Source organism: Acartia tonsa, chromosome 15 (assembly GCF_053477335.1).
Source record: "Acartia tonsa isolate MP-2025a chromosome 15, ASM5347733v1, whole genome shotgun sequence".
In the NCBI taxonomy this organism is placed as follows: domain Eukaryota; kingdom Metazoa; phylum Arthropoda; class Copepoda; order Calanoida; family Acartiidae; genus Acartia; species Acartia tonsa.
Genome location: NC_137274.1, coordinates 28,168,073 through 28,190,539, shown reverse-complemented (window position 1 = coordinate 28,190,539; position 22,467 = coordinate 28,168,073). Strand labels below are relative to the sequence as shown.

At 36.6% G+C, this 22,467-nt stretch overlaps 1 protein-coding gene across 1 annotated transcript in view; it reads right to left on the bottom strand.

Annotated features, from left to right (window-relative positions):
• LOC145307063 (uncharacterized) overlaps positions 1–22,467 on the bottom strand; it is a 67,768-nt gene that overhangs the window by 41,509 nt on the left and 3,792 nt on the right. Inside the window, exons 2-4 of the mRNA XM_080149402.1 lie at positions 17,835–17,880; positions 17,070–17,129; positions 15,967–16,062 (exon numbers count right to left, since the gene is read on the bottom strand). Of these exons, the coding sequence (XP_080005528.1) occupies positions 15,967–16,062; positions 17,070–17,129; positions 17,835–17,880 (202 nt within the window). The remainder of the gene's footprint in view (positions 1–15,966; positions 16,063–17,069; positions 17,130–17,834; positions 17,881–22,467) is intronic.

The following is a 22,467-nucleotide window of genomic DNA, read 5'->3' as shown; positions in this document are numbered from 1 at the left end:
CAAATAAAAGGTCAACTTTATTAGAAAATAATGTCTTAACAAGTTTGTCATAAAAGATTCAAATTTTTCTAATTTAGTAAGAGAAAGCTAAATAAAAATTTTGTTAGCTCTGGGCTTGGGACCTTCAGGGCCAACATGTCTTAGATTAATCTTGTAATGTCATGTTTATATTAAAAACGATGTAATAGCCTTTACCAGAGAGTTAGGGGACATTGGACTCTTGATTACACTGGTACCTAAAGTATTATAAATACAGTATTTCATTTGTTGACTGATGTAAAGCTTACCCGAAATAGAAAACTCAATCGGTTTATTAGTTTTTTAGAACTTAAGATTCAGAAGAAAAAAAATTATTACTTTATACAATACTAGCCGCTAAGCCCCTAGAAGCCTCTAGAGGCACTCTAGAGGAACGTCGATCTCATCCCATTTAAAATTCAGTTTCAAAATTTTTTTAAAAATATTTTTGGGAGGGAGGGGGTGAAGACACCCTCCCCAAAAATAGTTCAAAACCCTCCCAGGACCTATAAGAAGCTTCACTGTAAAGGAGAACAATATCAGTTCAGCAGTTAGCAAGATCCTTTGGTACAGACAAAAAACGCTTATTACTTTATATAATAGGATAGCGGCTACGCCCCCTAGAGGCCTCTGGGGGCACTTGAGGAAGGGGGAGTTTAATTCCAAAACCTATTTTTTTAATTTAGTTTTTTTTTGGGGGGGGGAGGGTAGGTAATTCTTTTCTAGGGGCGATTTCTCTTGGGAGGGTGGTTGTACCCTCCCCCAAAATAGTTATAAACTTTCCTGGGACCTATGAAAAGCTACCCTGTAAAGGAGAACCCGATCGGTTCAGTTGTTGGTGAGATCCTTCGGTAGAGACAAACACACAGACAAATACACAGACAAACACACATCCTGTTACTTTATTATAAGGATACATAAGGGTAATAGTATTATTTGTTGAAAAGTAGTTATATTGTTATAAAACTTTGGGTACCAGTGTAATTATGGCAACACCCCCCCCCCCCCACACCCTCACCTCCTTATACAATCTTACCTAACCGGACCCAAAATTCAGTGCTCACAATGGTACTTCAAGTGAAAGCGTCAATATTTATATTTTTTAATTTTTTTATAGGTGTATTTTTCTTGTTTTTTCTTCAAACTAAATTTTCATTTTAACCAGGAATCTAAAGGAATAAGGCAATGGACGAGAAATTATCAGTTAATGATAAGAAATAAATAAATTATTAGTCAAAACTCCTATTTTAAAACCAAACAATCAAAATTTAATAGAAGTACCCAAAGTTTTTGAGCTAACCAATAAACGAGTTTTTTCATGGAGGGATGGGACATTGGGCTGTTTATTACACTAGTCCCCAAAGTTTCATAATTATTTTTTTTATATTTTTTCGGTTAACAACTCTAGATGATGACTTAAAAATCAAAGGAGAATCCTGCCATTAAGTGGTAAGGTATAATTCAGATATCTTAAGAGATTAGACAATGCTGACAAATAAAATATGGAATAATATCATTAATTGAATTGATTGAAGTTTGGGCACAACAAGTTCGAAACCAACTAAAACTCTATAATTATCAAAATTTATGTACATCAATTTATCGGCTATTATCTTATCTCATTAGATCCCTGATAAATATCAAAGAAAAAACCCATAAAATCGAAGCTCTGAAATGAGCATGATACTGTTTAAGGACATAGTTATATTTTTGGGACTTGATTATAGTGTCATAGTGCATAGTTTTAGATCGATAGGAAAACTCTAATAAATCTAAACGAAAAGAACCAATATTGACGTACCAACGATCGGAAGGACCCCAATTATAGAAAAGCTTTGCTTTTAAAAATTGATAATCCATTTTCCCGTATAGCTTCGAAACCGATAAATATCCGCTGGATTAGAACCGGTTCTCAGTCAAACTGAAAATTATGTAAAGCGTCGTATTACAGACAATTTTTCACGATTATTAAAATAAAAATCATTAAATAATTACCAGTTTTGTTAGTTAGGACCTCGACCCCTTAGGGATAACAAAACTGGTTTTAATCTTATAATTTTTTATTCTAATATCCGCAGAAAGCTGTCTATAATACAATGCGATAAATAACTATTCCTTATTAAATGCGTAGATCTCAGTGTGGTTTATTTTCATAACAAAAATCTAAGTGGAGTAGGGAAAGATTAATGAAAAAAATATTGCCGTAATTCAATTATTTCATAAGAACGTAAACAACAAATTTCTGTTTCTCTATTAATTACTTGACTAGCGGCAGCACTTAACATTTGGGAGCTTGGTATCTCGGAATTCAAAGTGGTAGGGAAGGGACCAAAATAACATAAAACCATCCTCAAAAAAATAAAATGTGAAGCTTCCATATAACAAAGAACTCAATCGGTTCGGTTGCTTTTAAAATCTTAAGGTAGAGACAAAAAAAAACCTTACTGCTTTATATAGTAGGACAGCCTAGAATAGCTCTAAGACGCGCACCTGACATAGCAGCAGCATGAACCATTTTTAAAATATCTAGATATAACGTGTAGTTGGGCAAAGACTTGAAGATTTACAAACTAGATCATAATGGTAATGTACATTGAAAGTTAACATTTTAGTTATCAAAATATTTGTCTCCATCTGTGGAAATATAAATATAAACAATCCATAAGTCAAATGGTCATAAACAAAACTAAACCCTAACCTAAGGTTAAAAACCAAAACTTGTTTTCAGGGGTGTCTAAGCTTTTTTTATTTGGGGGGGGTAACATTTTTTAAAAGGTGGGGGAGGTAATTTGTTTTTTGTTTTTTTTTTTGGGGGGGGGGGGGGTATTTACCCCCTTCTAAATGGTTAGGGGTACCTTCAGCACCCCCAAGGTAGGGATAAATTTTACATGGGGTAAAATGAAAAATATTTTGGCACCCCCAAATTCGGGGCGGGGGGGTAATCACCCCTTTACCCCCCCCCCCCCCCATTGGACGTTCTTGCTTGTTTTAAATGGTTGTTATTTTAAATTCATTACAATCAAACTTAAAGTTTGTGAATACGAGAAGACACATTAAAAGATAAACCTAACCCTTGTACTAATCTTTTTTAAGGGAGGTGGTATTCTAAATGCTTAAGTTTTTTTTGTAATTTTGATGTAAAATATATTAGATATAATTTCATTCCAATGTTTGAAAGTTCAAATAGTACACAAATGAGTAGATTTTTATCCCCATCCCATTTCCTTTACTTTATTTCTTTTAACCAAACCCAAGCCATATATTTTGACTCCGCCTATTTCCTTCCTTACAACCAAATTGTTTTCAATAATATTATACAGACGGATAGACCGACCCTAATTATAGAAAGGTTTACTTTTAAAATTTACAATACATTTTCCAGTATGGCATCGAAACCGCTGGATAAGGACCGGTTCTCAGCAAAGAGATAAGACAATGGGCTGTTTATTACAATAGTCCCCAAAGTTTCATAATAACTTTTCTTATTTTTGGCTAAACAACTTTGGGGACTTTAGTTAATTTTGATTGGTTGATTCATAAAGTTGAGTGTTCAAACGTTTCAACCACTAATTTTAATATACAATAGGGTAATTTTGTTTCATCATTGGGGATGTACATTAATTTATCAGCCATACTGAAACATGTTTAGCATCAAATTACAGACATTTTTCCATGAATATTAAAATAAAATCATAAAATTAATACCTTCCAGTTTTGTTTTTATTTATTTTTCTACTTTACGCGGAAAGTTGTCTATAACACGATGCAATAATTAATTAGTCAAATCCCGGCCTGGCGATACAAAGCTTTTTTATGATAAGGGTCTGTGCGTCCGTCTGTTCGTACATTATGTTGATTTAGAATTGTCCTATCAATTTTAAACTGCAGGTGGTGATTCCTGTAACAATAAGGTATTATTTAAGAAGCGTAGCAACTCAATGAACAGGAAGTTTTTACGTCCAATTAAAATATGTTGATTTTTAATTTTTGACAATTTTGTTTGTTTGATTACATTACCCTTTTCATCTGATTTTTAGATAACAAGGCATAACATCTTGTTTAAAGCAAATTTAAGATCAAGTTCTAGAAATTAAAGTCCTTTAACAGAATCCTGTATTTACGCAACTTTGCAACAGTTCATATACACTTTGGTTCTACTTTTAATTAAGATCCTGCTTATTAAGGTTTGATATGTTTTTTGATTTACCATTTGATTTTAGAGCTTTAGCTTTATGGATGTCAAACATGTTTTAATAAAAAGCAATGCTAAATAACAAAAGCTTTAACAAACATACACGGTTCTTAAGTTTTGTAAGCAAAGTTGGAGTAAGCAGATGCATGTCCGTCCGTCCGTATGTCTGGATTGGTTGTTACCAAACCAGTAGTGTCGACACTTTTCAACCAATAATCCTAATATAAAGAAGAGATAATATTGTTAAAGATTATTGGGAAAGTACTTGGTATATAAATATGACATACTTTTCTCATTCCTTTAGATCCCTGAATATAACATAAACTATAAGTATATAAAAAGTACATGCTTACATAAGATAAGAATTACCTTTCAATTCACACAAATTCAATCCTGTTATGTTGGAAAGGGGGAAATTTCTGATTTTTGGATACTATTTCGTATTTCACATTTGCTTTGTTTTGAAGTATATGAGCATTTATAAACTTTGCCTCTAAAGAAAGATAAATAATTAAAATTTATTTCATTGATTATTTATCTTTAATGAAAAGCACAGATTACATTTAGATTATATATAACTTATTATCTCACATAAATAACTTTACTTGTATTTAAACTAACGAAGTGAATACACTCTTTCTCTTTACACAAACCAAACAACACTAAACTGACTGACCGCAACGCACGCACGCACCGACCGTCCCGTCCCGTCCCGGCCCGTACCGCCCATATGGTTAGTTGCTGCAACCTTTATCCTAGCATCAAACATTTAGAAGCATTCTCAAACTGAAAGTGGGTATGTAATTTTGTTGTTGTAGCAAATCTCATTGAAAGAGCCATTTTACAGCTTTTGTAATTAAATACTTTATTGTAGAACCTGCCAGGCCTGACTTAAGTTGACTTCGGTGGCATTCGCCTAGGACGCACCATCACGGCAGTGGCGGCGATTTTCGGCGGCAAAACAAAGTTCGTACTTTTTCAACCCCTAAAAGTGGTCTTGGGCGTCATTTTACGGACTTGACCTAGAAGAACTTATTGCTAAAACTACTACAGCCCAACAAAAGTTTTTAACAGAAGGATCCACGTAGGAAGCACTATTACTGCGATAGCGGTAACGGAACGATTTTTTTAGTTTTCAGCAAATGACTTGCCATACAAGAACATGAGCTCATTTATGTGTAGACTGTAGATGCTAATGAAGGTCAATTTGAGCATCTAGTTCACCGAATTAGTAAATGATCATTATATTTGTAAACGTATGTAATATGTAGTATAAAAAAAGATTATCTATATTCATTGGTTTGGGACCTTATTTGAGCATTTACTTTATTTCAGCAATATATGATTATATTGTATATTTACATATACCTGTTGAAAAATATTTTTGTTTATTGAAAATTTATATATTTTAAAGTAAAAGGCAACCAAATTATTAATGCGCTTCTAAATCAATCTATGTAAAGTCTTTCCCTAGTAATCTCTCCCCCCGATTTACACATGAAAAATTAAATTGTTCACCTAATTGTGCCATTTTCTAGGTAAATTACTGATCAGCCATATAAATATAAAATGCTTACTTGTGTCAGCATTTTACAACAATATTGTCTGACCTATCCTTAGACATTTATAGTAAAAGTTGCTCATTTCAGAAGAATTGAAGAACAAGTATCATTTGGTTTATAAGCCAAACAAGCATTAATTTATATAGATTGCCTATATAAGATATTCCTATAAAAAAAATATGATTTGGTAAATAAGTCAAAACAACATTAATTTGAAATGATGATTATTAGTAATTTATCAATAAACAATATTATTTGGTATATAAGCCAAACAAACAAAATTATCAGGAGGTCTGTGTGTCATTCTGTGACCGTGTGTCAGAGCATTTGAACCAATGTGGTTATCCTTTACAATGAATATTATCAAAAGTTTAGGAAATGTTATAACTATTCTAAAAGATGTTACCTTCACAATCCAAGGAACAAATATCCCACCCTCCAAAATTATTTCATCTTTTAGAAACTAAAATCCTTAAGATAAAGTAACAGGATGTTTGTCTGTCTGTTTGTACCTAAGGGTCTGATTAATTTCTGAACTAATATGATTCTTCTTTACAGGGTAGCTTTTTTTCCAAGTAAGGTTTATAACTATTTTGGGGGAGGGTACCACCACTCTTCCAAGAGAAATCACCAACCCCAAATTTTTTCTCAATTTTCTTCAATCTAAAATAAAAATAGGGTAGTCAAAAGTCCCCAAAGTTGTTAAACCATGAATGAGGTAACGTTATTATAAAACTTTGGAGACCAGTGTGATAATTAGCCCATTGTCCCCTCTCTCTGGTTATAAAACTTTAGGTACTCATTCCCTACTTTGAGTACTCAACTCAGTGCGACATCAGGATGTAACCATATTAGCGAGGCTGGCCTCATGGACTAAAACAATGATAACCCTGACAGCAGATGACTCAACCGAGAATCTTGCAGGAAAGTACAGAGCAGGATCTTTAAATCATTTAGTAGTGAGCTGGATCAGGGTGCACTAGAGGTGATCCAGATTGGTGCACCCAATATTGATCTTGGTACACCTGTTACACTTGTTTGGTATAGCCACTGAGCCGGATCAGGGTGAGCCGTATTTGATAAATTAATATTTTTTCAATTAGTTTTATACTGGTACCCAAAATTTTATTCTGATATCCAAATTTTTATACTGGTACCCAAAGTTTTATACTGGTACCCAAACTTTATTCTTGTACCTAAAGTTTTAGACTGGTACCCAAAGTTTTATACTGGTACCAAAATTTTATACTGTTACCCAAAGTTTTATACTGGTACCCAAAGTTTTATACTGGTACTCAAAGTTTTATACTGGTACCCAAAGTTTTATACTGGTACCCAAAATTTTAGTCTGGTACCCAAAATTTTAGTCTGGTACCCAAAGTTTTTTAATGGTACCCAGAGTTTAGTTTATTGATCATTTGGAGATTTTGTTTTTTTGGGGGTGAGTCAAAAAAAAGTATTTAAAGATCAATATTTTATTGAGTATCGCCAGCGATCTGGCAACATTGAGCCAAAAATCTTTTAAAGATCAATGTTTTTTAGCAGTGGCTAACCTCCGATCACCTTTGGCGCACCCCGATCTGGCTCACCACTAAAATAATTCAAAAATCCAGCTCATTTAATTTTGTCAGGGATGGAGGGGACATTGGGCTGTTAATTACACTGGCCCCAAAGTTTTATAATAACATTTTCTCATTCATTGGTTTAACAACTTTGGGGACTTTAAAATATTAAGATTGGTTGAGTGTTCAAATGTTTCAACCACTAATTTTAATCTACAGAAGTGGTAATTTTGTGTGCCATCATTGATTATGTACATATATTTATTGGTCATTGTCTTATCCCCTTGGATCATTTCATATAATGCTATTTTGTTCAGGGATCTAAAGGGATAAGACAAGGGCCGATAAATTGTTGCTGTATATCCCCAATGATGATACACAAAATTAACCCATCTGTAGAATGAAATAAATGGTTGAAATGATTGAACACTCAACTTTATGAACCAACCAATAAAGATACAATAAATGTCCCAAAAGTTGGCATGCCAACAAACAAGGAAATGTTATTATGAAACTTTGGGGAGTAGAGTTTTAAAAAGCCCATGGTTCCTTTCCCTCCCTGTTTTTTGTTTTATACTAGCGGCTACTCCCCTAGAAACCTTTAATTGGGAAGGGGTAAACCATATTGCTTCAGCGGTTAGAGAGGTTTCTTTGTATTAACAGACAAACTGACACTCTTATATAGACATCCTGTTACTTTTAAAAAGAAGAAACAAATATATGAATTGTTACTTTCAATATATAGATTACCATTACCATTACCTCATAGGGGCGGGATTCCCCTTCAATTTGAGGGATCATTTAGAGAAAATAGAGCATCATCCACATGTTATGGTATGCAATACTCTAACACTAAAGAATAATAGGTTAAGTAACATCCATCAGACAACCAACACTTTAATTGCACGCCATTGTCTGAGAATTCCTAACTGTGCATGGTAGTTTGTTGCACCTGTTTATGAGCCAAGGCATTCTCCCTGCTCTTACTATTTATGTTCTGCAAATGACAGAGCAGCTGTAGGAACCATTTTAAATGTCTATAGTTATGTTGGCCTGAGATTCAAACCTATCACCTCCCCAGTGGAAAGCAGAAGTGCTATGTGTTGAGCCACAATTGCAGTTACTTCAATAGATAGATAGTAAAGTTTAAGTTTTAAAAGGAAAACTAAAAATTTTAGTTGGAGAAAAAAATGTTGCATTGTATCTTTTTAGATTTTTCTTTTTTAGTATTTTTTTAGATATTCACATTTGTGATTAAATTTACGAGCATTTTGATAGGTTTGCCATTATTGTGGTTTAAAATAAACAATAAAGTTATAATTTTAAGCTTTCATACTAAAACACCAAATTTTAGAGTAGCTGCATGAAAAATGCTGTTTGAGTAAAACTGATTTTTCAAGAGAAAGAACTTTTGAAATACATATTTAAAGCTTGGCCAACAAAAAATTGTGAAAAAGAAAAACGGGGAAAATCAACCCGCCTAAATGTACAATTTCTAAAAACAAATCATTTGGATAAGGCATTCTTTTTAGGCACAGAAAACATAGAATTTTACCATATATATCTCTTATACAAAAAAATATAAATATTTTGGTGATAACACTTTTGCCTTTAGCAAAAATTGTTTTGAAAGAAAGAGAGAGAGAGAGGAAGAGAAGGGGGGAGGATTAGTTTAATACATAAGTATTGCTTTAAAACCAACAAATATCCTGTTGATTGGAACCAGCTCTCAGCCATCCTGAATAATTATGTAAGGCATTATTTAATATCCAGGTTTGCTATAATTAAGATTTAGCCCATGCCTTTAATCTTATAATTGCACATTTATATTTGCAGAAATCTGTTTTAATCAGTGCGATATTTGAATAATAAAAACTTAAAACAAAAAAAGATTTACTACTACTAGATAATCAATCCCATAATAAGTAGATTTTAGACATCATAATGTTCCTAAACAACCTTAATCTTCAGCTAAATTCCAATATTCAAAGTTGTATTAATGAAATATTGTAAAAATACCTGGCAAATTGATTACTCTCAATTTAATTTTTATTGTGGTATAATTGTGTCTACATTTTATTCCTATTCCTCAAATTAAGTGATTGGGGATTTAGACATCCTACATTTATTATCACATTAAACCTTTGAATATGCAACAGATAAAATATAAGGAATCAATGAAAGATTTTGCTTATTTGGCTTATATACCAAAGCATGCTATTTTTGATAAATTACTTATAAGCAATCAATGTGGGAAGTTCACAGTGGGATCAAATGACAAATACTTGGACATTAAGAGTAGACAAAAGTAAACTTCAATAAATAGGCTTGTTTTTGAAGTAATGATGTAATTTCTTTTGCTTTAACTCGGAAATAACTTAAATTTTGCTCCTGTTAACTTCTAATTTGCATTTGGTAAGTACGTCTGGCTGTTTTGGGGGAGCGAAGCTACCCTATTTTTAGTAAATCTATAAACCTTCATAACTTAAGTTAGGATAGGAAAATTTTAACAAAATCAACGTCTGTGTAAATATTTCTTCAATGCAAACAATGTTTGTAAACAAGAATATAGCGCCAGGCGCACCCAGTTTGAGTCCCGGCATTTCTAGGTAGGTCCAGAATAAGTAAAATAGGAGACTTGTAAGGCATGTTTTCAAATATTTTTTTTTACAGATATAAACAACAATAACATAATTTTCAAAACACTATTGATTTTGTACTAATACCTTATTTCTAAGTGTAATTATGTTCATTTAAAGTTTGTATAAGAATATACACATAATTACTTATATTATTTTCTCTCAGAAAACGTATATTGCTCTCTCTCTCTCATGCATATATTAGGTTTTGCAAGAATTATAAAAAATCCCCCAAATTGAATTTCTGCTGGAACAAAATCAGTTAGAAATAAAAATTTTTTTTGAAAACATGAAATTTAGCGAATTTAATTGCTAAAATAAAAGATTTATAGGTCATGTTTATCTAACGACTTCTTTATTCCTTAAATGTCCATTAAAACCGTAGGAACGGCAAAAATAGCTAAAAATCACGCTATTGGCGGCAAATAACGGCAAAACGGTTCACCAGAGCAACTAATGCAGAAATAAAGAAAGATCCGCCTCAAAAATATCACAGAGATGGCTTTGGGCTCTAAAATGACTCCTTCTCCCTCTAACGGGGATAATTTTAAGTTAACAAGAACAAAATTGTTCAAGTCATGCAAAATAAAATGCTTAATTACTCAAAAACAGCCGGGAGGGCACACATAGTGAAAACTGTTTTATACACAATACATGTTGCATATTAATATTATTATTGCAAAAACCGCGCCCTACTGGCCATTTTGGTTAAATGGAGAAAACTGATTTTTTGGGGTTAAAAATCTTTATATTTTTGTTGAAATTTTATTCACAAAATGTCAATTTACACCCCCAAAAAAATATTTGTAAAAAAAAATTTCTTTAATTAGACATTTGTACAGGTATCTGAAAAGTACATTAACCAAAAAATATCTTTATAAGATGAACATAAATGTATTTTTTATTGCTTTAAAAAAAGTGGGTAAAAAAATCTGGAAAATCATGAAAACTGACAAGAAGTTTTTCACTACCCTTTTTAAAAATGGCATAAATCCACCAAAAATTAATATTTTTAATTTATAATTTTATGTTCCAAAATACTAAATTATCCTCAAGTAGTACATATTTATATAAAATAAAGGTGTCAATTCTTTCCTTCCTGTAAGCAGTTTATGAAAAAAAGAAAAGATTTGGCTGATATAAGCCAAATAAGCAATAAATGTGATTGATTGCTTATAAGTTATTAATCAAAAAATTGCATGATTTGGTATATAAGCCAAATGAGCCATAATTTTCATTAATTACTTACAAGTAGTTTATAAAAAAACTAGCGGCTTCGCCCCTAGCCTCTAGGGGCTTTGCCCCAAGTGATGACAAAATAAAGTTAAGGTGAAATTCGTAAAAAAAATAAGAATATCTAAAATAAGGATATCTCCTACAAAAAAAAGGACCAAGGATATCTCAAAAAAAAACAATGGGGGGGATTTTTTTTTATTTTTATTATTTTTTTTTTTTTGGGGGGGGGGTTAGGGGTGTCCCATGCCCCAAGAAAAAAGCCTAAAACCACCACAGGACCAGAAGGTATATTCCCTGAAGAGTAGAATCCGATCAGTTCAGTGGTTACCGAGATCTTAAGCTTCAGACGGACGGACGGACAGACATCAAGCTACTTTGTATTATAGATAGCATGATTTGGTATATAAGCCAAATAAGCATTTATTGTGATTGATTGCTTGTAAGTGATCTATGAAAAAATAGCATGATTTGGTATATAAGCCAAATAAGTAATAAATGTGATTGATTGCTTAAAAGTAATTTATTAATATATTGGATGATTTGGTATATAAGCCAAATAAGCAATAAATGTGATTGATTGCTTATAAGTAATTTATCAAAAAAATGCATGATTTGGTATATAAGCCAAATAATAAATAATTTTCATTGATTACTTATTAGTAGTTTGTTAAAAAATTGCATGATTTGATATATAAGCCAAATAAGCAATAAATGTGATTGATTGCTTGTAAGTAATTTATCAAGAAATTGCATGATTTGGTATATAAGCCAAATAAGCATTTATTGTGATTGATAGCTTATAAGATATTTATCAAAAAATGCATGATTTGGTATATAAGCCAAGTAAGCAATAATTTTCATTGAATACTTATAAGTAATTTATAACAAAATTGCATGATTTGGTATATAAGCCAAATAAGCAATAAATGTGATTGATTGCTTGTATGTAATTTATCAAAAAATTGCATGATTTGGTATATAAGCCAAATAAGCATTTATTGTGATTGATTGCTTGTAAGTGATATATGAAAAAATAGCATGATTTGGTACATAAGCCAAATAAGCAATAATTTTCATTGATTACTTATAAGTAATTTATCAAAAAATTGGATGATTTGATACATAACCAAATAAGCATTTATTGTAGTTGATTGCTTATAAGAAATTAATCAAAAAATAGCAAGATTTGATACATAAGCCAAATAAGAAATAATTTTCATTGATTAGTAGTTTGTTAAAAAAATGCATTATTTGGTATATAAGCCAAATAAGCAATAAATGTGATAGATTGCATATAGATTATTCATTTTAAAAATGCAAGATTTGGTATATAAGCTAAATAAGCATTTATTTGATTAATTACTTATAAGTAATTCATTACATTTATTGCTTATTTGGCTTATATACCAAATCATCCAATTTCTTTATAAATATCTTATAAGCAATCAATCACAATAAATGCTTCTTTGGCTTATATACTAAATCATACAATTTTTTGATAAATTACTTACAAGCAATCAATGAAAATGATTGCTTATTTGGCTTATATACCAAATCATGCAATTTTTTGATAAATTACTTATAAGTAATCAATCACAATAAATGCTTATTTGGCTTATATACCAAATCATGCAATTTTTTGATAGATTACTTACAAGCAATCAATGAAAATGATTGCTTATTTGGCTTATATACCAAATCATGCTATTTTTTCATAAATTACTTATAAGCAATCAATGAAAATGATTGCTTATTTGGCTTATATACCAAATCATGCTATTTTTTCATAAATTACTTATAAGCAATCAATGAAAATTATTGCTTATTTGGCTTATATACCAAATCAGGCTATGTTTTCATAAATTACTTACAAGCAGTCAATCACAATAAATGCTTATTTTGCTTATATACAAAATCATCCAATTTTTTGATAAATTACTTATAAGTAATTATTCACAATAAATGCTTATTTGGCTTGTATACCAAATCATGCAATTTAATGATAGATTACTTATAAGCAATCAATCACAATAAATCTTTATTTGGCTTGTATACCAAATCATGCATTTTTTTGATAGATTACTTATAAGCAATCAATCACATTTAGTGCTTATTTGGCTTATATACCTAATCATGCAATTTTTTGAAAAATTACTTACAAGCAATCAATTACAATAAATGCTTATTTGGCTAAAATACCAAATCATGCTATTTTTTCATAAATCAGTTACAAGCAATCAATCACAATAAATGCTTATTTGGCTTATATACCAAATCATACAATTTTTTGATATATTACTTAAAAGCAATCACTGAAAATGCAAATTACTTATAAGTAATCAATCACAATAAATGCTTATTTGGCTTATATACCAAATCATGCAATTTTTTGATAGATTACTTATAAGCAATCAATCACAATAAATGCTTATTTGGCTTATATACCAAATCATCCAATTTGTTGATAAATTACTTACAAGCAATCAATCACAATAAATGCTTATTTGGCTTATATACCAAATCATGCAATTTTTGGATAAATTACTTATAAGCAATCAATCACATTTGTTGCTTATTTGGCTTATATCAGCCAAATCTTCTCTTTTTTTCATAAACTGCTTACAGGAAGGAAGGGATTAATTATTACTCCTCCTTCTTTTTCTTCACTTCAACTTATATAAGCCACTTTTACTGTAAATGACTGAGTATTTATTTACTCCACCCTCTTTTATCTCACAAGTAAGACCAAATTGTTGTAGAATGCTGATATAAGTAAGCAATTAGTATTCTTTATGGCTTATCAGTAATTTACCACAAAAATGGCACATTGGCACATTTAAGTAAGCCAAAAAAAATGTTAATTGCTTACTTACACGTTTTGAGATTACTAGGGACCCCTTCTAACTTTTTTGTTTTTATAGTAAAGTCGCTGATTTTTTTTGTGAAATCTAATGTTTATTGACAAGTACATCTATTTGTGAATTCGTTTTATTCAAATTATTATTTTTTATATGATTTTTTTATCGTTTTTTTACGCCCTATTATGACCCAGTTCGGCTTGGCAATAAATACCCGACAGTTTTAAAACCCAGCTCGGTTTTGGTTTTTATTACCCGGTTTTAACTTTTCAATCAATAAAAATAACAGTTTACGTCATTAGTAAGGGTTTGAGCCACCCTAATAACCCTAGTAATCTCTATATGTGTCTCCCAATAGTTATATGCTCGTTTTCTGATATGTAACACCCAAATCTTATATGTTCTTTTTTGTAGTGTGTGTCTTTTAAAACTTTGAGCAACAGGTTTTTTTACCCGAAAACGGCGGCACCTATAGCCGAAACACTAAATTTGAAATAAATCGCTTTGTATATTACTTGTAGCTCTATAGATTACATGAGGTTGTGTAGTTTTCAATTTCGGATCGTATCAAAGTTCTAAAAAGTGTTCATCTCACTTTTAGCGTTCAAAAATTACATTTTTCGATTTTTGGTCGAAATAACTGGGTTTTTACAGCAAAACCGGGTTTTAACGCCGGCAGAAACCACCCAAAACGGGTAATAATGCCTGGTTGGTATTTATGGCCGAGCCGAACCGGGTTTTTTTGCAACTTTCCTGTGCATGCCATTAGAGCAAAACAAAAAAATACGAATTCCGTTTTGACCATTATAAAGCTTCCCTGAAACTTTCAGCTCGATCGGCCCATAAAAGTGGCACTTGGCACTAATGGGTTAATATCAAGAATAGATTTATTGGAGAAATTAAACACAAAACCTTGTTTTATTTTGTATAATGATGATGGTCAAAGAAAATTACATAAAAGATGCTCATAACAATGGGAAAAATTATTTTGATACTGAAATCCCAAAAAAGTTTTGAAATTATACCAAAAAAACCAAAGATATGGGGAAATATGTAAAATACATAAAAATAGCCAAAAACCTGCTAAAAGGCAGTCTGACCACCATGGTTGTTTTCTTAAAACGACAGGAAATTTAATTTTTAAATCCTTAACTTAAAAAAATTTGGAAAATCGGACTATATAAATCAGAGATATGGAAAAATGAGGGAAAAAATTTAAAATAGCCAAAAACCGCCAAAGAGGCAGTCTGACCTTCATGGTTGTTTTCTTTAAACAACAGGAAATTTAATTTTGATATATATAACTGAAAAAATTTTGGAAATCGGACCAAAAACACCAAAGATATGGAGAAAAATGTGAGAAATACAAAAAAAGGCTAAAACCTGCAGAAACACAGTCTGACCGTCATAGTTGTTTTCTTTAAAGGACAGGAAATTTAATTTTGTTATCTATAACTGAAAAAAAATGAAAATCGGACCATAAACACTGAAGATATGGAGAAAAATGTGAGAAATACAAAAATAGCCTAAAACCTGCTAAAAAGCGGTCCTACCTCCATCTTTGTTATATAATTAATTGCGCTTCTTAATTATGGGAATGTTGTCTAAAAATTTAAGCATTCAATTTTTTATAGGAGCTGAGTAAATCCCATTTCCCCCATAGCGTTATGGACTGACGGACGGACTGACTGACTGACGGACAAAAGGAATTATAGAGAAGCTTTGCTACTAAAATTGAATATATGATTCAGACTTGATTTGATTATTGAAACCCTTTAATTTCTTTCCTCTTGATTGTCCAGCCTCTATCCAGAACCCCCCCCCCCCCCCTCCCCTGATCGTTAAGTGTTAGTCGTCAAGTTTTTTTTTTTTAGTTGAGAAAATAATGAATAAATTTACCAGACAAACTGTTCTCTTGTATTTTTGCTCTAGGCCCCAGAAACTTGTTAACAAGGTCAGTAGAAACATTTCCATTGCAAACAGCTTTTCTTATTTCTAAACAATTTTAAAGTATGTAATTAATTAGGTATAAGGTATAACCAACAAGCAAAATAAATCTGATACAATATTTTTGGGGCAAATGGAGAGGTCGTCAATTTTGCAATGCGTTTCCCCCCCAAGGACAGCTGAAATAACATATTGTTTTCGTTGTTAATATAAGTCAGTAATTAATTCGAAGAAACCTTTTTAAGAGTGTATTTGTGTATGTAAATGTACACTATACAATTGGTTTCAACCTAGACATAGTTTAGTCTCTGCTCATACAAAAAAAAAATTAATTGGAAACCTATGAAATCATGAAACCTATAGAACAACAACATGTAAAATTGACGACCTCTCCATCTGCCCCCAAATATTATCTAGATTTAACTCGCTCGTTGGTTCTACCTTATTTCTGTGTTAATCTTATGATTGCAAAAAAACGTGACATTATAAGTTAATAATGTTCAAATTAGGAGCAAAAATATTTTTAACACAAAATAATCTTTGTTTGTTTTGAATTTATGCTCATTATTTACTTTTTGACCACCTTCTATCTCAAACAAATTTTTAGATTAAAATGACATGTAGATTGCTAAGACCTTAACATATCTAAATTAACAAAAAAAGGGAAAAGTTACATACAGACGGACCTACCCTAATTATAAAAAAGCTTTGCTTTAAAAAAATGCTTGCCACTTGTGTAGTAGTGAAAAAGAGTGATAAAACTAGATAAAATTATATTCACTGAATGCTCAACAAACAAGGATGACAACATCCATAAAAGCTAAGCTTTGAAACCGTAGAACAACAAACTTTAACACTTGTAGAGGGACAGAACTTAACAATCATATATAAATGTTAACAAAATTGGAAGTAAATTTGTTGAAAAATGCTTACATACAGGCTAATTGTTAAGTACACACTTACATTTTTAGGACTTGATTATATGAATCAGTATTCCAAAAATCAGAACCGGTTCTAATCCACCAGTGTCAAATGAATATGAGAAAATTGCTTACCCGGATCCACATCAGTATATCTGTTATCATTTTCTAATCCTTTTTCATCTTCTTTAATGTCTAAACAAAGATGTAAAAAAAGTTTTTCATTCTTTTTTTATTTAGGTAATTTTCTGTACACCTCAGACCACAAAAAATATTTTCAGAACACCTTCTAAATGATTAATATTCGCTGGATTAGAACCGGTTTTCAGCAAAACTAGTGGCACTTTAGAATATTTTATACAATTTTTTTTCTAGGAACAATTTATCTTGGGAGGGTGATGGAAACCTCACCTAAAATAGTTATGAACCTTTCCAGGACCTATTCAAAGCTACATTATATAGGTGAACCATGTTGGTTCAGCAGCTAGTGAGACAGAGATCCTGTTACCTTTTTATACAGATTTCATTTTGGGCTTATTTAAATGGGGTAAAAGCAATCTTATTAGAATTTTGCCTTAGGTAAGGTTATATTTGGGGGCAGGGTAGAATGTTAATTTGTAGATTTGGAACCTGCAGGGTTAAGGCCATCCACATGGGTGAGGCAAAAAAGAAAGAATGAATGTACATCCCCAATGATTATACACAAAATTATACCCGTCTGTTATTAAAATTAGTAGTTGAAATATTTGGACACTCAACTAGATGAACCAAAAAATCAAAATTCAATAAAAGTCTTAAAGGTTGTTAAGTCAACAAATAAGAAAATGTTATTATAAGACTTTGGGGACTAGTATAATAAACAGCGCAATTTCCCCTCCCTCCCTGACAATAAAATCTCACCTATAGCTTTGGATAAGCATCCTCCAACATATAGCAGCAAACAAACCTAAAATATTTTTAAAAATTTTATCTACTTTTTGGGCTAACTAACGTTTAAAGAGTTATGGCCAAATCCTTATAATACAGTATCAGGATGTGTGTTTGTCTGTTTGTTTGTACCGAAGGTTCTCGCTAACCGCTGAACAGGGTAGCTTCTCATAGGTCCCGGGAAGGATTTTAACTATTTTGAGGGAAGGTACTACTGTGGTAAGCCGAAACGTTTCAGCTCACCGGTTGCGAGTTCGAATCCAACGAGCCCTAGCCTTGAAGTATTCTACCAAAACAAACTAGCAGGATTTAGTCATACAGAAATTATATATTTAACTGAATACATTTACAATGGATGTTTACTATATATATACAATTAGATTATAACAATAGGTTAGGTTTGAAGGGGGTGTGGGAGACAAGGGCGTAGCCCACGGCAGTAGACAGTCTGTGGGGGTAGCGGTGGTAAAAGGGGAGGCATCGCCTCCCGGTTGTATAGTTGCGTGAGGGGCGCGTGATAGCTGCGTGTCCGTGCCCCTCCCCTATTTAGCCAGTCCAGTTTGACTGCTGCGCAACGGGGTCATCTGCAGTCATGAGGTAAATGGTGATATAATAGGATTAGTGCAGAAGGCTTGTCATGATAAGCCACTGCATAGCAATTCTGTAAACTACCCGTCCGTCTGTTGCCGTATTACCACAACCTCCCCTTCAAGGGCTGCGGGGCTCCCGAGCCACCAGGCCTTGAACCTGGGGATACGGCAGCCTCTGTCTGCGCACGACAACATCTTCCTGGGGCACAGCTCGGTGTAGGACAGCTCTGGCTATACAGGCTCCGCGGGACACTCGCTGCTCGGTCTGGCTGTGGTTGGATATCAGCATTGTCAACTCCCGGTTGGCTTCCAGCCGCGGGTTGGCGACAGCCAGGCCCCGTCGTTGGAAGTTTTGCCTTGTTTGCAGGACTAGTTCTGCCTCGGCTGGCAACTGGACACGGAGGCCTAGGCTCACTCTGGAGGCTCCCAAGGGGGGAATAACGATGGAGGAAGGCGCGTAGAATTCCATGGGGGCGCCTGCCTGGTCCAGGTTGCTTGGCCTCTTAGCTCCCACTCGGATGGGGACGGCTGTCATCAGCAGGGGACACATCGCTTCAGCTTCACCCTCTGGGGCCGCCACTTCCATCTCAGTGGCCGCTTCTCCTCCTGCAGGCTCGGGGATCCTGTGTCTGGGCCTCTAAAACTCTGGCCGGGTCCAGCCGTGCTGCATAGGGCCTGCCAGCTGCGGGTTCCCCTAGCTGGCAAAGGGTGTGAATGTACTCGGCCTGCTCTGCTAATTCTTCGGCAGTGGCTGTCGGCATATTATTGTCCTCCCGGCGGCTGAGGGCGTCAGCATTGGTGTTCTGTGTGCCAGGACGATGGCAGACAGTGAAATCTAGGGCCGCTAGCTCCTCCTGCCAGCGGGCCACCATCCCTGTGGATGTGTTCAGCGACTTCATCTGTAGCAAGGCTGAGGAATCAGTGTTGATCTGGAAACTACGGTAGGACAAGATGCCGTGAAATTTCCGAATTCCATACATGATGGCGGCCATCTCTCCCTTCCAGGATGGGTAGCAAGTTTCGGGGTCGGTTGTCTTGCGCCCCATGGCGGCAATAAGCCTCTCCTTGCCGTCCTGGCATTGGCTGAGTATGGCAGAGATGGCGCAGCTGCTGAAGTCTGTGGTGAGCTGGAACACGGCCGGTAAGTCAAACCTGGGTGGCGCTCGGATGGGGGCTTGGCGAAACTTGTCCTTGAGCTGTATCAGCTGGGCTTCCATCTCAGCCGTCCAGGTCAGTGTCTTGGCCGTTTTCTGCCGATTCATCTCGTAGGTGAGGTTGGCATACTCTGGGATGAACAGGCGGTAATAGCCAAAGAACCCCAGGAGCGCCATCAGGTCCTTGGGGGTGATGGGGACTGGCCAGTCAAGGATGCGGTCAATATAATCCTCTTGCATGGCTATCCCCTCACGGCTGAGGGTGTGGCCCAGGTAGTCCACTTAGGCTCGAAACAGCTTGGTCTTGGCTGGCTTGAGGCGGATTCCTCCCCTGCGGTGGGCTTCCAAGACTTCCCGGAGCCTAGCCAGGTGGGCCCAGGTATCTTGGTGAAAGGTCAGGACATCATCAAGATATGACTGGAGGTTGGCCGTGCCTAATGGGTTCAGGACTCCTGCAATAAATCTGGAGTAGACAGATGGTGCTGTAGCTAGGCCAAAGGGCAACCTTTTCCATTGGTACAAGCCTCTGGGGGTGGTGAAGGCGGTGCAGGGCCGGCTGTCCTCGGACACTCGGATGGTGTAGTACACAGCCACCGTGTCTAAGGCACTGTAGACACTGGGCAAGGGGTAGCTGTCCAGCTCAAGGCACTTGTTGAGGGCCCTGTAGTCGACGGCCCAGCGGGTGCTCCCGTCCTTCTTCTTGATGGGCACCAGGGGGCTGCTCCAGGCGGAGTCTGAAGGCTCTATGACTCCCTCTTGCAGCCAGGTGTCCAGTTGCTTCTCCAGCTCAGCCTCCTGCCGCGGGTTCAGATCCCTAAATCTCTGGCAGATCGGCGGGGTCCCTGGCTTGAGGCGCAGCTGTAACTCTACTACATCAGTGCAGCTGGGGGTGGAGTTTGAGAAGACGTCTCTGTACTCTGACAACAGGGTCCAGACCTCCTTCTTGAGCAGGGGGTCCTTGCGCAGAAATTCGTTCTCCTCCATCTCAAGGGCTGCCCACAGCTCCTGCATATCTGGGGGCTCAACAGGCTCTTGGAACGAATGGATACGAGGGGGAGGCTTGTCAGAAACCTCCAGAATGTCGGGCTTGACCAGCTCCCCAGCCACGGGGAGGCCGGCGTTCAGCAGGAGAGGCATCTCCCCCTCATTTACCACCAGCACTCGGAACACGGTGGCGGAGCCAGGCCATTGTGCATACAGGCCTTCTGGGATGACAAGATACTCCCCAAACCTCTGTTCTGGGGCAGATAGTTGGATGGCATCCTTGGTACGGTGTCCCACTAGTTCAACAGGGACAGCCATGACACCGCAGCCAGGCAAGACCACCCTCTTGGCCGTACGGAGTTGGGGTGGTTGGCCATCAGTTGGAGTGACAGCGCTTAGCCTGTATGTGGCTGGCACGGGGTCAGCTTCAGCTCCGGGAGCCACCGGCCGCGATTTGACGGGCTCGGCGCCGGGAGGGGCTGAGGTGTCGGAGCCAGGCGTGGCTCCGAGGGCGTCCGGCCACGATTTGATGGGCTCAGCGCTGGGAGAGGCCGGGGTGCCAGGACCAGCCTGGGCTCCATGGGCGTTCGGCCGCGACTTGACGGGCTCGGCGCTGGGAGAGGCTGATTCCTGGGGGTTGAGCGTGGCTCCGGGTGCATTAGACCGCGACTTGACGGGCCTGGACTCGGACTTGGCCGGTTGGATTGCTGGGGGCCCCAGGTAGAGGGGGCCAGGTGGACACGGCTGGCCGTTGATGAAGGTGTCGGCGGAGAAGATAGGCTCCATGCAAGGCTCCGGGGGCGTCCGGCCACGACTTGACGGGCACGGCGCCGGGAGAGGTTGATTCCTGGGGGTTGAGCGTGGCTCCGGGTGCATCAGACAGCGACTTGACGGGCCTGGACTCGGACTTGGCCGGTTGGATTGCTGGGGGCCCCAGGTAGAGGGGGCCAGGTGGACACGGCTGGCCGTTGATGAAGGTGTCGGCGGAGAAGATAGGCTCTGGGGGGCTAGAAATCTTGGGAAACGTCGTTGGCAGGTTCTCCAGAGGCACCTTGGGCACTGGGGGCAACCCCATGGCTAGCAGGTTGGTCCCCCTGTGGGCGTTCAGCGCAGCATCCACCCAGTGCGTGCCTTTCTCAACTATACGCGGCTGCTCTGGCAGTGGGCCTGGCAGAGGCCCCTCGTAACTCAACTCTCTCTCAGCTGTCTCCCGGTCGATGGGGACGCCACGGAGTGGGATAAACTCCCCACGCACCCACAAGCAGGGGGGTTGCATGTCGAAACAGAGCCTAGTTCCGAACTCCTTGAGAAAATACCCTCCTAGGTTCAGAGGGTGTGAGAGATTCCGTACCACAGTCACGTGGTACAGATGGAGTATAAGAGTGTGTGAAACTGCCATATATAATTCATATAATTTTCCAATTACCTGAAGGGGCTGCCCTTCCTCATTAGCAGTCAGGATTTGGGTGTTGTCTGGAACCAACATGCGCTGCACGCCCATTGCGTGCATGAGGTGTTCAGAAATGACGGCAGACCCTGGTACACGGTTGCCAGAATCTACCATGGCATCAACCTGTACGTGCTGGGCAGGGTAGGAAACCTCACCCTGATGTGGCAGGGGAAGTGGAGGTCCTGCCCTTGAGACAGGGGGGCCTCCTGCTTGGCTGGGGTCGGCAGAAACTTCGGCGGTGGCCGAACCGCAGCTATGGTAGTAACGCTTACCATGGTGTGTGTGTGTAGACCGCTGGTGGTGGCTTATACTGTAGCTTCGAATCACTAGAGCATATCAATTATCACTGGGTCAACAATTTTATATTTCTTTTTATCACTTGGTTGACATTTATACACACTTATGTGTAGTTATCACTAGGAGCTCTA